The sequence below is a fragment of the Aquarana catesbeiana genome, linkage group LG05, assembly GCF_042186555.1.
Source record: "Aquarana catesbeiana isolate 2022-GZ linkage group LG05, ASM4218655v1, whole genome shotgun sequence".
NCBI lineage: Eukaryota > Metazoa > Chordata > Amphibia > Anura > Ranidae > Aquarana > Aquarana catesbeiana.
Genome location: NC_133328.1, coordinates 64,215,979 through 64,230,679, shown reverse-complemented (window position 1 = coordinate 64,230,679; position 14,701 = coordinate 64,215,979). Strand labels below are relative to the sequence as shown.

At 40.8% G+C, this 14,701-nt stretch overlaps 1 protein-coding gene across 2 annotated transcripts in view; it reads left to right on the top strand.

The window, feature by feature from the left end:
- Positions 1 to 14,701, top strand: part of ODAD2 (outer dynein arm docking complex subunit 2) — a 295,659-nt gene that overhangs the window by 154,601 nt on the left and 126,357 nt on the right. For both annotated transcript variants that reach the window (XM_073629836.1, XM_073629837.1), the window contains one exon: positions 4,477 to 4,591. In XM_073629836.1, the coding sequence (XP_073485937.1) occupies positions 4,477 to 4,591 (115 nt within the window). The remainder of the gene's footprint in view (positions 1 to 4,476; positions 4,592 to 14,701) is intronic.

Below are 14,701 nucleotides of genomic sequence, written 5' to 3'. Positions count from 1 at the left end.
GTTTACCTGCCAGAGGGTTTGTATTTCTGTCCACCCAATCCTGTTTTTATCAAATATCTGGTACACAGTATTTGGCAGGCCAAGGGACCTGATTTTTCTTCTCTGCAGTTAAGTTACACTTCCAGGTCTTGTCCTTCTCACAACCTGTGACTGGACAGTAAAAGAATAAACAGCACACTAATGAGCTTATCTGTCTCTCTGCTCTCTCCTTTTTGTGGCATGTTCTTTGTTAGCACATGCGCACTACAGTTCAGCTAATTTCTGCCTTTTGGTGCTTTTTGCTTCCCTAGTCTGAATATTGCTGTAAAAGGGGATTGCAAGATGCAGATGCCAAGTCTTTTTCACGTACTTACACTAATTACTGTACTACATTTAATAACGTATTCAAGAATACAGAGTTTCAATCAACTATGTATTTTACATCTGCCTTGAATTTAGCTTTAAAGTGAGCAAAATATACATTCTAACTGATCCCCAATATAATGAAATCAAGTACTGCCTAATTTTGTTTGAAGAGATTCCTCATCACTTCATATTCCTCAACCTGTAAGCAGGACTGCCAGTGGGAGAGAATCTCCCTAATGGGGACACAGACAACTATAAAACATTTGCAAAAGTTCAACATTGAGCTTTAACTTTGCTTTGGGCCTTCTTACTCAACGGGTTTGATTTACTAAAGTAACTGTGCACTCTAAAAATGCAGTTGCTCCAGAGTTTAGAAAATTAGGGTAAGTGCTGCTGACTTCCATCAACCAATCACATGCAAGCAAAAATGCTGTTTTTTTTATTTTCCTTGCCTGTGATTGGGTATTTTTTGCAAAATGAAGCTTCACCTCATTTACTAAGCTCTGGAGAAACTACACTTGCAGCACTTCCTGTTTTGGCTATGGGGCAGAAAGTGAAGGTAAATCTCCCCAATGGGACAGAGATGGCAAAAATAAACCTTACAGGGGTTATAACCCTCCCTTTCTTTATCCAAAATGAAAAAAAATGTTTTGCCTATAGTCCTACTTTAATCAGGTTAAAACAAATGTCCAATGAGTGTAATCAAAAGACAAAAAATAAATAAATGCATCCTCAGAACCCTAAACCTACAGCTGATCCAGCAAAAGACAAAAAAAAAACCCTTATAAAAATTCATTGAAAATTTGCAAAGGTTAAGTCTGTATGTTCTCAGTAGCAGATAAAATCCTCTTGTTCATTTTGCACTGAAATCTTTTAAGCTGACTTCATATCTTCGTAAGATTTAGCTTTACAGTGTCCCCACACAAAGATAGGCTTGTAAGGGGATATTAGGTTTAGTCTGGCCCATTGCTCAGTGTAAAGATCTCTGCGGAGCCTGAAGTAAAGTTATGATCCTCTTTCTGATTGATGTATAAACACAAGACAGATGGTGCCGTGATCACTCTGATGATAATTCATTCTTCAGCTCCTCCTGAAGATAGTTTGATTAGAGTGTGTTTAAGTAATTATAAAGCAGTATTTAAAGCCGTCGTGTTAGCAGGCGGCACATGGAAAACAAGTTAAACATTATATGTTCCCAACAAAGAATGCACTGTGCTACAGACATTTAAAGCTGTATCAGTATCGCAGATGCTTTTCCTTCCCCGCAATGCGCCGTGGACATCACTGACAGTCCACGAGAAAACTGCATTCAAAAATGTTATTTAGAAAACACACACATCCTTTTCTAGTAATAATGTCCAGCAATAAATATTTGTGTTGGAAAGTTGCTTGCTTGTTACACTGTGACTGAGCCCTTATGCTGGCGTATGTTTGGATTTCATTAAAATTTCTCTGGAAAGGATAAGTTGATTTAGATTTGAATAGGACCAGTATGTCCAAAATATAAGTTACCATTATGTAAGACAGCTAATAATAGTATTTACTGATACGAATGTAAAGGTGTTGCTGCAAAGTGTTCCTGATTTGCAAGGACTGCCTATGGTTGTAAAGTTCTATCCTTGGAATATTTTGTAACTGGATATGCACTTCGTTTTTAGCGCTGACCAACCAAAAAACCAACCAAAAAATTGCTCTTTTTCTACCATTTTTGTCCTTCATTTTAGCATTTTTCTAGATAACACTGTTGAAGTGCAGTCACCATAAAATATCTACTAGTGCTGTTTTTCTAATTTCTTCACTGTGAACCAAAGAAGCCCCCAATGTACAATGAAGGTCTCAACTTGAGATTCAGCTTCAAAGTTATGCCCCATCCTTGCTAGCTCACCATCCAATCACAGCAGCATTACAGCACAATAATGGATGGAATTTTTAAAAATTGCACCCGTAGGCACCTTGTACCCATGAAAAATTTGGTTTTCAGAGTAGGCTATGGTTTTCTAGGCAGTTTAGCATCTGACATCTGAAAAACATTAAAAAGTGAGATTCTGAAGGCAACTAGAGAAAGCTAACTAGCAACTAAGTGCCACACCCCAGCCATTCAGTAGCAAAAGGGCCAAGTGTAGAGCTTTTCCACTTTCTCTGTAAAAATGAAAAACAGTGCCTTGTTTTTTTTGTTTTTTGTTTTTTTTTAAGAATTCCAGTAAGCAGTATTTTTTTCATACAACCTAATACCAGTGTAGTTTTAGAAGAGTAGCAGCCCTTTAGCCTTGAGTCTTTGGCTTTTAGATAACAGTGCTCACCACCATTAGATAGAAAAGGAAAACCTCTGTTTACTCCAAGGGTAAGCATGGAGGTTGTGGACAACTGAATTCCTTCCGTATTTAAAAAAAAAAAAAAAAAACTTTGGAGGATTTTTCTTAGTGAGAAAAAGATGTAGTGACTACTGATCCAGTAACCCCTGTAAAAGATAAGGAAAGTATAGTTTAGCTCAAGCAAACAAATATTTGGGCTTTTTTGGAGCATGTACCATAAATTAATTTTCATGTGACTTTTACACTTTTATATGCTTGCTCTTTATTATTTTTGTTATTGTGTTAAATGCAGGGATTTATATATTAACCACCAGATGAAATAGCAGTTCCAATCACTCTTGTTTAAAGGGATCCGATCACTATATAAAATATTTTCAAGGAAGTCATACCTTTAAAAAAGTCACCAAACTTACTTCCAATACTGAGAAATCGTCTGCTGAAGTCTTCTAGGAAACCAACACTTCCAGCAATGTCAATGTCCTGGGTCCCCCTCAGCTCTCACTGGTTCCGCCCTCTGACCTCGCCCCATTGCCGGACACAGTAGTGACATGAATTTCAGCAAGAAGGAACCAGTGAAAGCTTTAGGGGCCCCAGGAAAAAGACACTGCTGGAAGTGTTGGTTACCTAGTGGACTTCGGTATAAGATTGCTCAGCATCAGAACAGAGTTCTGGGCAGCAGGTGGGGGAATATGTACTGTCTATGGTTTGCTTGAAAATATGTTGAATAGTGACGGGGCACTTGAAGAGCAGTTATAGATAGCCACACGAGGTGTGCATTATTTGTCAATCAATTCCTAGATTTGTATTTTAAAATGAAGCAGTATAGCCTATTACAGGCTATGCATAGTTACAAGACTTCAAAAACATTAGAGCATATTGATAAGGTTACCTACATCAAACTAATCTCTTTTACATATTTATCTAAAAAATGCACCAAACATTCTCTTTAGTGAAAATCTAAAAACATGATCAAATGAAGCTGGAGGTACTTAAGGACTGGCAAAAAAAAATATTGTTTAAAGAAATAGATAATTGCTGGTCGTAAATTGTACTTTCCATGTGGATCTTTTTGTCCTATTAAATATGCTTTTGTTTTACAAGTGAGGTAATAGTAATAAGCTAATGGCCCTATATCGATAACAAAAAAATGTTCTATTATAAGTAATACAATTTAATGTTTTGGATTTGTGCTACTAAAATCTCTGTTACTAAAAACAAAAAAATGCATTATGTAATTAGGTAATTTATATACTGTATTGCCCTGTGGGCAATCAAAGTTAGCCAGTCTATAATAAATTTTTTTTAATTATTAACAGTAGTAGTAGTATTGGTGTTAGTGATTCTTATAGCACCATCATACCCCATTGTGCTGTACAATGTAATACAAATAAGCATGAAAAACACAAATAGTACTAACATTGATAACAAAATACAACAAAAGAGAGAGCCCTGCCCATATAAGCTTACAACCTAGATAATATTAGTGTTAGTGATTTTTATAGCACCATCATACCCCATAGCGCTGTACAAAGTAATGCAAATAAGCATAAATAATACAAATGGTATAAACATTGATAAGAGAGCCCTGCCCCTGCAGCATTACAGTCTAGATAACTTTAAATTACACATATTTGCCATGTAACAAGATTTAACTTCTAACAATGAACATTTCGAGTGAACACTCAATATTAAATTAGCAGATACATACCAATATATAATAATATTTCCTAATCAGATATACGTGATTCTTTAAGGTTGGGGTCGATGTTTCTACTTCTCTAATTAATGTTTATTTCTTCAATGCCTGACTGTGCGGCAGGGTAATTGACCGCTTAGATGGAGTACGTTTGCTGTGGTCGCTGCTGAAAAACCCTCATCCAGATGTTCAGGCAAGCGCAGCATGGGCCATCTGTCCTTGTATCGAGAACGCAAAGGTGAGAACACGTTATAATCCAGACGGCCTGTTTCACTTTCCTGCTTCTCAGATTGCTTGCTTACTAGTGGAAAATAAGTATGATTCATATAACACTACAGTCCTTAAACTATTTTAAGATGCTTTTTGCCAGGCTGCATTTTTCTTATATCTAAAATGAAATGCACAATCATAAATATTTTATGTGCTATAGAGAACTCAACAGAGAAAAATAAAAATCAATATCCTCTTTCCAACTAATACGACAGCTATAGCTTGTTCAGTAAAGTAGTGCAAAATGCATTAACTACCTATGAAATAATTTAAAAGTGTTGTTGACTAGCTCATTTATTTTATTTATATTTTATATTAAATCTATGCAGAAAGTTATAACATTGATACCCTCTATGCTTATAAATTAACATGTTTTATCTTTTTCTCTCATTCTGGTATTGTGTTGGTTGAATGCAGCATAAAAAATAATCACTATTCAGACCTCCCTGCATATACTGTGGATGTGAGCTGCTGTCAGTACACTATGCATAACAGTGGTCACAGTTAAAGTGGAACTATAGGCAAAACTTATTTTGGATAGACTCTGGGAGGGTATAAACCTTTTTAGATTTTTTTTTTTTGGCATCTGTGTCCTATTGGGCAGATTTCCCTTTACTTCCTGTCCCATAGCCAAAACAGGACGTGATAAGAAATCCCTGCAAAATAAGGAAATGTCTTGGGGCCCCCCGGGTCACCAGAACTAGCATCCCCATTGGAGGATTTCCACTCTATTATTTTTTGGGGGACAACCCAGAATTTGTGATTTTCTTTTACTTTTGCTTTCAATGATGATGGTAAACAGAACAAATAGGGAGGGTGGGCTTGCACACGGCAATACAAATCTAATAGATGTTCTAATCCCTCTCCACTATCCAAAATTTCACCCAAAAAGTTTTGCCTTTATTTACACAATAAGGTGACTGGTAGCCAATATATTCTGTGTTAATTGGTACTATTTAAATAAGTAGGAAGTTTAAGCGGGACAAAGCAAAGTGAATCAATGTAAAAAAAGGGATACATATCATTACATATATTCTAGAAAAAAAGAATGCACAGAAATTATATTACAGATAGAACCTGTATGTGCACTTCACTGGTACTGAATTTTCCTTTTTTTTTTTTGGTCAGAACAATTTGATTTCTATTGGACAGAGGGTGACAAGGCAGCATATATATTCATACACCATTTAATCCATACTACCATATAAAGGAATCTATTTGCACATTATTACAAATATACAAGCTACTCACAAACTCTTACAAATGCTTTTTACTTGCTTTTCCTTTAGCCTATTGCTTATATTTGCTGTAAGCAGACAAATAAAATATTTTACTGCAACCTGTTATATTGCTTGTGGCGCCGCTCAAAGTTGAAGTGAAAAGCATATCCCTGTGTCCCAGAGCATGGGGTGCAGGCTTGTCCTGATACCAATCCAGAGGGCTAGTAAATGGGAAAGGATCGCCACTACTCCCGTCCCGACCATCCCAGGTGCATAAACGATAAAGAGTGGCCTCATCCTACATGTCTCCACTAAACCACACTCTGATGCATTTCACCCAGCTCACCAGGGGCTTAGTCATAGGGTCTATAGATATATCAAATATATAGTATATATCAAATATTTCAGTGTACCATTAAGAGGAACTCCAAAGTAGCTATTCAATACCTCATTTCTCTAACAACAATTTCAGCTTATAAGATCAGCACAGGTCAGTTAATCCACTGTCATATTATTATTTTTATTATTACGCAGAATTTATATACCACCAATAGTTTGTTCAGCGCTTTACAAAATAAAGGGAGACAGTACAGTTACAATACAATTTAACACAAGAGGGTTAGAAGGGTTCTGCTCTGGAGAGCTTACAATCTAAAGGGAAGGGCAAGTGATGCAAAAGATAATAACTATGTGGGGTAAGTTGTTAGAGAAAGTAAAATTCAGTTATTAGTCAGAGGCGGGATGGGCTTGCCTGAAAAGGTTTCAGGGTTTGCCTAAAGGTGGACAGAGTAGGAGATAGCCAGACAGATTGGGGTAGGGAGTTCCAGAGGATGGAAGAGGCTCTGGAGACGTCCCATACTAGTGCCATTTTTCTTACAGGAAGCCAGCCTTGTATTATTTTTACGTACATTGCCACAGGTATTGCAAACATTAATACCCTGCACTGATAATTTAATAATGTGAGATTTTGCATCTAGCTGCATTCATTATATGATTTTATAGCCTTTGTGTAGGTGACCTACCACCACAAAATGGTTTACCCAGCACAGAAATATACGGATCTCGAAGTGTCCGGAGGCCGGACATCTCCTTTACTAGAAGCAGCACTATCTTGGCCTATGGGGAAAAAATTAAATGTGTGGCTCACCGACCCATCTTGACCACAGTGTCTTTGACTTTGGATGTATCAGGATAGACACAATGGGGTAGATTTACTAAAACTGGTGCACTTAGAATCTGGTGCAGCTTGTTCAATCAAGTTTTGGCAATAAAACCTGGAAACTGATTGGTTTCTATGCAGAGCTGCACCAGATTTCTCACTCTCCAGTTTTTATACCATTTCATCATGATTTTGTAAATGTTCTCCCATAGTACATATTAAAGTGAAAGTGGCATTTTCCCATATATCTGGACAGTCCTCTGGTAAAAAGGTGAGAGCAAAACTCCTTTTCTCAAAGGTTCATGTATGGATGATGAAGAGAATGTGTAGTAGAGTCGGGTGATGATATAGGATGTCTTTATATATGAAAATCAAGCATTTTTGTATAGAACTCAGCAAACATAGATCTGCAAGGTGGGTCATAGGAATTTCAAAGCTGTGATGACTGACAGTAGGTAATGATGATAATATAGATATAGGATGGTCCATTCATTCCCCAGAATGCATTTTTCTTTAAGATGATCATAGTCAAAAAGAGAATAAGAGACAGGACTGAGTACTTCTATCACAAACTACACACAATGAAATACCCAGTGCAGGCAATAGGTAGAACCCATACTACAGTACTTGGAGCATCTGAGTTACCTGCTACTGGGGTGCAAACGGAAAGGGTGGTTCGAAAATGCCATTTCTTAACACAATAGAACCATACATTATGTGAGAACTGCATAGTGTTCAGTACAAGTGGAGAAGTTGACCTAGGAGACCGCAATAAATAACTTAGATGGGCAGTGGGAAAAAAGTGCAAATTCAATTTGAGTCCGACAAGCCCAGGGTGATATCTCAGTCCAGCCAATTTGTTGATGAAGATAAAGGGAGGAAAGAGGGTGTGGACAGTTGCTGAGGCTGTGCTCTCACACACTCAAACCAAAATGAAAAGCTTGTGGGCTATCCCGGCACTGATAGGCAGACAATCAACTTCAGTAAAAATTCAAATTTATTACATATAAAAAATATACAAATAAGCAAAATCAATATTATAATAAAAAGGGAGATTAAGCCTTACAGTATACAATTACTTGTAGGTTTTCCAAAAAGTGGTGTCTAATAATGGAGTTATCCTCATAGATTAAGGATCCTCTACTAGTTGCGCGGTCTGAATGCCGCTTCATCAGGAGGTATGGGGGGGGGAGAAAAGGGGAGGAAAGGGGGAGGGGGGAAAGGGAGGCGGGAAGAGGGGCGGGGAGGAAAAGAGAAGGAGGGAAAAGGAAAGGAAGAAGGGAAAGAAAAGGTGGGAAAAAGAAAGGAGGGAAAAAAGGAAAGGAAGGAAGGAAGTGTAGGATGAAAAGGGGTGAGGGGTCTGTCGTTACTACGATGGAAGAGCAGGATAAAAACTAATTTGGAGATAGTACACATTGATGTGCCAGGTAACCAGAGGCAACCTACCTGATGGGAGTACTCCAAGGCACAAATTCACAGAGTGTTAAACCTCGGGGGGGGGGGGGGGGGGTGAAAAACACCGGAGGGTGTTGATGAAGGTGAGCTGCATAATAATACCCAAGATAATGGGGACTGGGAAACCCCCTTGGGTAGCATGAGCTTGAAAGATTTTGCAACCTATTCTAGATCTCTTATGGTGCCGAATGAACTTATACATCTCTGTAGAGTAGCAATTTCAACAAAATAATTATTTTAAAAGAGATCATCCTCCCTACCTAAGAAATTGTATAGGAATCCCATTTTAAAAGATTCTGGCGGATTCTAGCAAACAAAGAGAAAAATTATGTTGATATAAATTACGATAAGAAGACATGATAAAAATCCCAAGATATTTGATAGAGTCTTCTGCCCATTTATATGGAAAATTGCATTTAAAGTGGTTGTTAACCCACTTCTATTAAATACTCCCATCCACTCTGTACCATTATAATAACTGTCCCTGTGCCTGTGTTCTGTAAAAAATCTGCGTGATTGTACCTACATAAGCTCCGCTCTGGTGCTCGGCTGACTGTCGGCTCTCTCTTCTCTCTCCGGGGCCAAGCTCTCCCGTTGATGTCAGCTGGGGAGGTGGGGGAGAGAGAAGAGAGAGAGACGAAAATCAGCTGAGCGCCGGGAGCCGCGCTTATATAGGTAAAATCAGGCAGATTTTTTATAGAACACAGGCACAGGGACAATTATTATAAAGGTACAGGGCAGATGGAAGTGTTTAATAGCAGATATGAGAGCAGCAGAAGCGGGGGAGGGGGGCACTGGTACGAGCAGGGATAGGCAGAGAGGGGAGGAGGGGGGAGAAGGACACAGGAGACAGATAGCAGGCTGCGGATGACGGAATCACGCAAACTGACCACGCTGTCAGGGCTTAGCAGCCATGATTATCGTCTTCAGTTTAGAGAGGGGAGGGTATAGCCAGGCAGGATCAGCCAGGTATTTCAGGTGATACGGGGGTCCAAATGACACAGCACAAGCACTGTGCTGTATAACATGCTTTAAGGGAACAGGATCTTTATGTTATTTTTTGGGGTTAACAAACTCTTTAAGTTGGTGTTGACACATAATAGAACATCATCCACAAAAAGGAAAAATTTTATACTGCAAGTCCTTGATAGTAATGCCATGGATATTAGCATTAAGGTGTACTCTGGGAACAAGTGGTTCAATAGAATGGGCAAATAATTAGAGGGAGGGGACAGCCCTGGTGGGTACCATTGGGGTTGTCAAAAGGTCTGTTGATACCAAATGAGATCTTGCCAGTGGAAATGGGGTAGAGTACAGTCTTCACAGAGCTTTTATAACCCCCACTTGGAAATGCAGATTCACTTTCACATGTCTTCCCTACCCCCACTCTGCAGCAAGAGAGTGAACTAAAAGAACCTCTGATAAGCTGGTTGGCTCCTTGTGCTGCTTCTCTTTCCCCCTCTCTGAGCTTTGCTGTACAGGGGCTGCAAAAGGTACTTACACTGTACATTTAAGGATGTATTAATGGTTACAGTACTGCTTTGTGTCTTTTATTTATGCCTGGAATTCAGCCTTAATGCATAAATGTTCTCTGTAGAGATAAGTGGAATAGTTTGGTCAATATTTTTGACCTAATGTGGCCATGTGGCATATTAGGCCAATAATGTCATGGGCATCCCCACCCCTTTGCTTATGTGCAGCTGTGGGGCAGGAAATACCCCAGCTCCATCTAATTTGGCTAACAGGGATGCAATCATGTGACAGCTTCCTACAGATTTTGCTGAACTGGGTTTGGACCAAGTTCTGACCAAACCCAACTCACCTTTAATGTCAATTAACTGGATTTGTTTATAAAGCTATGTCACTTGCAGCTGTCACTGTATTTCTTTCTAAGTGCACGTAATCTGAACCTAAACAGAAACGATTTTCAGCAGTCTTCATTTTCCAGCTAACAAGGGGCTGTTTTTTACACAAGAACAATTCCAGGATAGTTGAAAGGAGCTTTCCTAACCCTCAGTAGCCATTTAAAGCACATTGCACCCTTTAAAACCAACATTGTCTCCAACGTATTTCATAAAAATTGTGACATTTTGCCAGAATGTCCTGATTTTAGTCAAACTTTCAGCAAAGCAAAAACTCATTTTCACTTATCCCTAGTACTCTATAAAAACTAAGAGTTGGTTTACAACTGTCTAGCTGGTTTGGAGCCAATGCTGTATTTACTTTTCTGACTCTCCGAGCACTAAAACAGAATGGTCAGGCATTGTTCTTCACAAGATGGACTATGGAGTCTGTATCAGGTTGAACATTTTTCACTATGAACCAACCAGACAAAAAACCCACCCATCATCCTGTCTTCTCCTGGAGTATAATGCTTGCCTCTCCTGTTTATGGGTGCTGGTGATCCAAACCACCCTAATACAGGCATAGCAGCGTAAAGTTTATATAGTATGAAAAGATACGTCTTTATGTTTACAGCCTGGCAATACATTAGGTAACTATTGCAGCCATGCATACCTATCCCTAACTCTGTAGTTTTCATGTGAAGATTAAAGGCTAAGTTCACATGCACACTAAATATGGGTGCAACATGTAACATGCACCAAAAGGTGAACTTATTCTTTAAACTCACTGAACTTCCTGTTGCAATATCCTGTTTGAAGCCCTCACATTTACTTTAACTATTTGTCTACCAGTGCAAAACTGTCAGGAACAACATTAAGGGAGGAGATTTACAGGGCAACCTCATGGAACTGGATTCAATTAGGAGGGTTAGAGAATCACTCTATAGATACTGTGTATATAGTATATAGGGCAAATAGACTGTTCACTTTGCAAGTGAAATTGTCCCAAAGTTTAGTGCAGGGGTAGGCAAACTTTCAGAGGGCCTTTAGAAAAAATAACTATCAAGCGCCCAATAAAAACACAGCATAGTGTCCTGTGCCCCCGCCCCACTCCCACTAGTGTCCTCCACTCTTCTCACTCTTCTTCACATCACCCCCCTCACAGTAGTGCCCTCTGCCCTCCATAGGAGTGTCCTCTGCCCCCCTCCAACCTGCAGTATGGTTCTCTGCCCCTCCTACTATTGCAGTATCCTGTGCCCCCCCAAAGCAATATGCTTTGTCCCCTTCACACCCCCCACTGAAGTGTCCTCTGCGCACAACATGCAGTGTCCTCTGTCCCTCCATGCAATGTCCTCTGTCCCTTACACCCACCCTTCCCATCCACTGTAGTGTCCTCTGCCCCCCCCATGGGATGTCCTCTGTCCCCTTCACACCCCCCACACCCCCAGTGCAGTGTCCTCTGTCTCCTTTACATCCCCCAAACCTGAATTTAGTGTCCACTGCCCCCCCAATGCAATGTCCTCTGTCCCCCGCACACACCACTTCCCCCCACTGTAGTGTCCTCTCTCCCTCCTCACACCGGTGTGTAGGTAGCACTCGGAGCGGAGAGCAGGAAGTAGGGCAGACTCAGTACTGGATGGAGGGTGAGGGGCGGGAGCTGCCAGAGTTAATTTTTTACATTAACAAGCTGGTGATTGGTTCCTAGGACCACCTGGCATCCAATCACCTGCTGGTTAATGTGAAAAGCAGTTCATTCCCCCCGCCCTCTATCCAGTACTGTGACTCTTGAGCGCGGTGGAGGCTGGAGGATAGGCTATGTGCAGGGCTGTGTTCCCAATCGACCTGTCTGCTGCCCGCAGTCTATGGATCAATCGGGATTGACCACTTGCCAACCCCTGGCTTAGTGAATGAGGTGAAACTCTGCTGACTTTCTTCATCCAATCATGTGCATGCAAAAATGCAGTTTTTTTTCCTTGCACGTAATTGGGTATTCTTTGCATAGTGAAACTTTACCACATTCACTAATCTCTGGGGCTAATTCATGTGCAAAGTTCAACTGCTCTTGCAAAGTGAACAGCCTATTTGCCTTTAGTAAATCCACCCCATTGCATCTGTAAACATCTTCATTTATCCAGTTCATGGTATATATCTAGGAGTAGTTGGTCACATTCATCTGGACTTATTTTGTAATGTTGAAGGTGTTTTGGTAACCTATCCAAGTCATTTTTTCAGTTCCAATGAGTGTCATGCAGATACCTCAATGTCTTTATGAAACTTTTTGGATCTGAAGAAGGCAACAAAGAGGACAACTGGTTCATAGGAGATGTGAAAGAGGCCATCTACATTGAAATGCAACAACCATCCCTGAATATGGGTCTTAAACACCATCTGTCTTCCACATATAATGCTATTTTAACATCTCTATCCTGGTAATTTGACAATTCATACCAGTAGCCAGTGGCAGCTGGTGCTAAACTTTTTTGGGGGAGCGGTAAACAACCCCTCAGGTCCGCACTCACCCCTCCAGGGTCAGAAGAGTCCCTGTGCGGCCTGGATTTAACAGGGCTCTGGATGAATGGAAAAGATTCCCCAGAGTCGCTAGTGCCAGTGTAAGGGTGGGACATCTGCAGCTCTGTTGGCTGGGACAGCGGAGGATGTGTGTGTCTGAAGTGCTGCCGCTAGAGGTCTGGCGGCAGGTGGTGCAGGATGTCTCCTGCCGCCATTTTATTGAAGAACTACACGTGGCAAAGTAATGGGAGAGTTTTTAATTATTGGCAGCGGAGCTTGACAGTGCCTTCTCATGCCACAGCGTAGGGTGGGCGGGCAGTCTGCAAGTCAGGGAGCAGTGTGGCGCTGCTAACAGGTCATCAGGAGGCTCTGTGGATCTGGTGTTTTCCAAATGTATAGCGGAGCTATGCGGCCATCTACTTCAGCTTTCACCATGCCACCCCACCAATAGCAAATATTGATTCACTAGTTATCACAAGTGGGTTGTGAGCCCAACCCTTTTCAAGCCAATCAGAGCCTCAGGCTCTAATCAAGTGCTTGAGAAAAAAAAAAGCTATGAGTCCAGTGCCCTGCATGCATCCCAGCATGAAAACTAGGGAGGTGTTGCCCCTGTGCCTCTTATGGACCGCTACTGCCTGTAGCCATCTAATCAAGGAACTAACACGTATAAATATATCATATAGCTATACAGTATCTCACAAAAGTGAGTAAACCACTCACATTTTTGTAAATATTTTATTATACCTTTTCATGTGACAACACTGAAGAAATGACACTTTGCTACAATGTAAAGTAGTGAGTTTACAGCTTGTATAACAATGTAAATTTGCTGTCCCTCAAAATAACTCAACACATAGCTATTAATGTCTAAACCGCTGGCAACAAAAGTGAGTACACCCCTAAGTAAAGATGTACAAATTGGGCCCAATTAGCCATTTTCCCTCCCCAGTGTCAAGTGACTTGTTAGTGTTACAAGGTCTCAGGTGTGAATGGGGAGCAGGTGTGTTAAATTTAGTGTTATCACTCTCTCATACTGGTCACTGTAAGTTCAACATGGCACCTCATGGCAAAGAACTCTCTCAGTATCTGAAAAAAAAAATTGTTGCTCTACATAAAGATGGCCTAGGCTATAAGTAGATTCCCAAGACTCTGAAAATGAGCTGCAGGACAGTGGCGAAGACCATACAGCGATTTAACAGGACAGGTTCCACTCAGAACAGGCCTCGCCATGGTCGACCAAAGAAGTTGAGTGCACGTGCTTATCGTCATATCCAGAGGTTGTCTTTGGGAAATAGATGTATGAGTGCTGCCAGCATTGCTGCAGAGGTTGAAGGGGTGGGGGGGGGTCAGCCTGTCAGTGCTCAGACCATACCCCGCACACTGCATCAAATTGATCTGCATGGCTGAAGGAAGCCTCTTCTAAAGACTATGCACAAGAAAGCCTGCAAACAGTTTGCTGAAGACAAGCAGACTAAGGACGCGGATTACTGGAACCATGTCCTGTGGTCTGATGAGATCAAAATAAACTCATTTGATTCAGATGGTGTCAAGCATGTGTGGGGGCAAACAGGTGAGGAGTACAAAGACAAGTTTGGTGGTGGAAGTGTCATGGTGGTGGGAGTGTCATTGTCTGGGGCTGCCTGAGTGCTGCTGGCACTGGGGAGCTACAGTTCATTGAGGGAACCATGAATGCCAACATGTACTGCGACATACTGAAGCAGATCATTGTTCCCATCCCTTTGGAGACTGGGCCGCAGGGCAGTATTCCAACATGATAACAACCCAAAACACACCTCCAAGACGACCACTGCCTTGCTAAAGAAGCTGAGGGTAAAGGCGATGGACTGGCCAAGTATGTCTCCAGTCCTAAACCCTATTGAGCATCTGTGGGG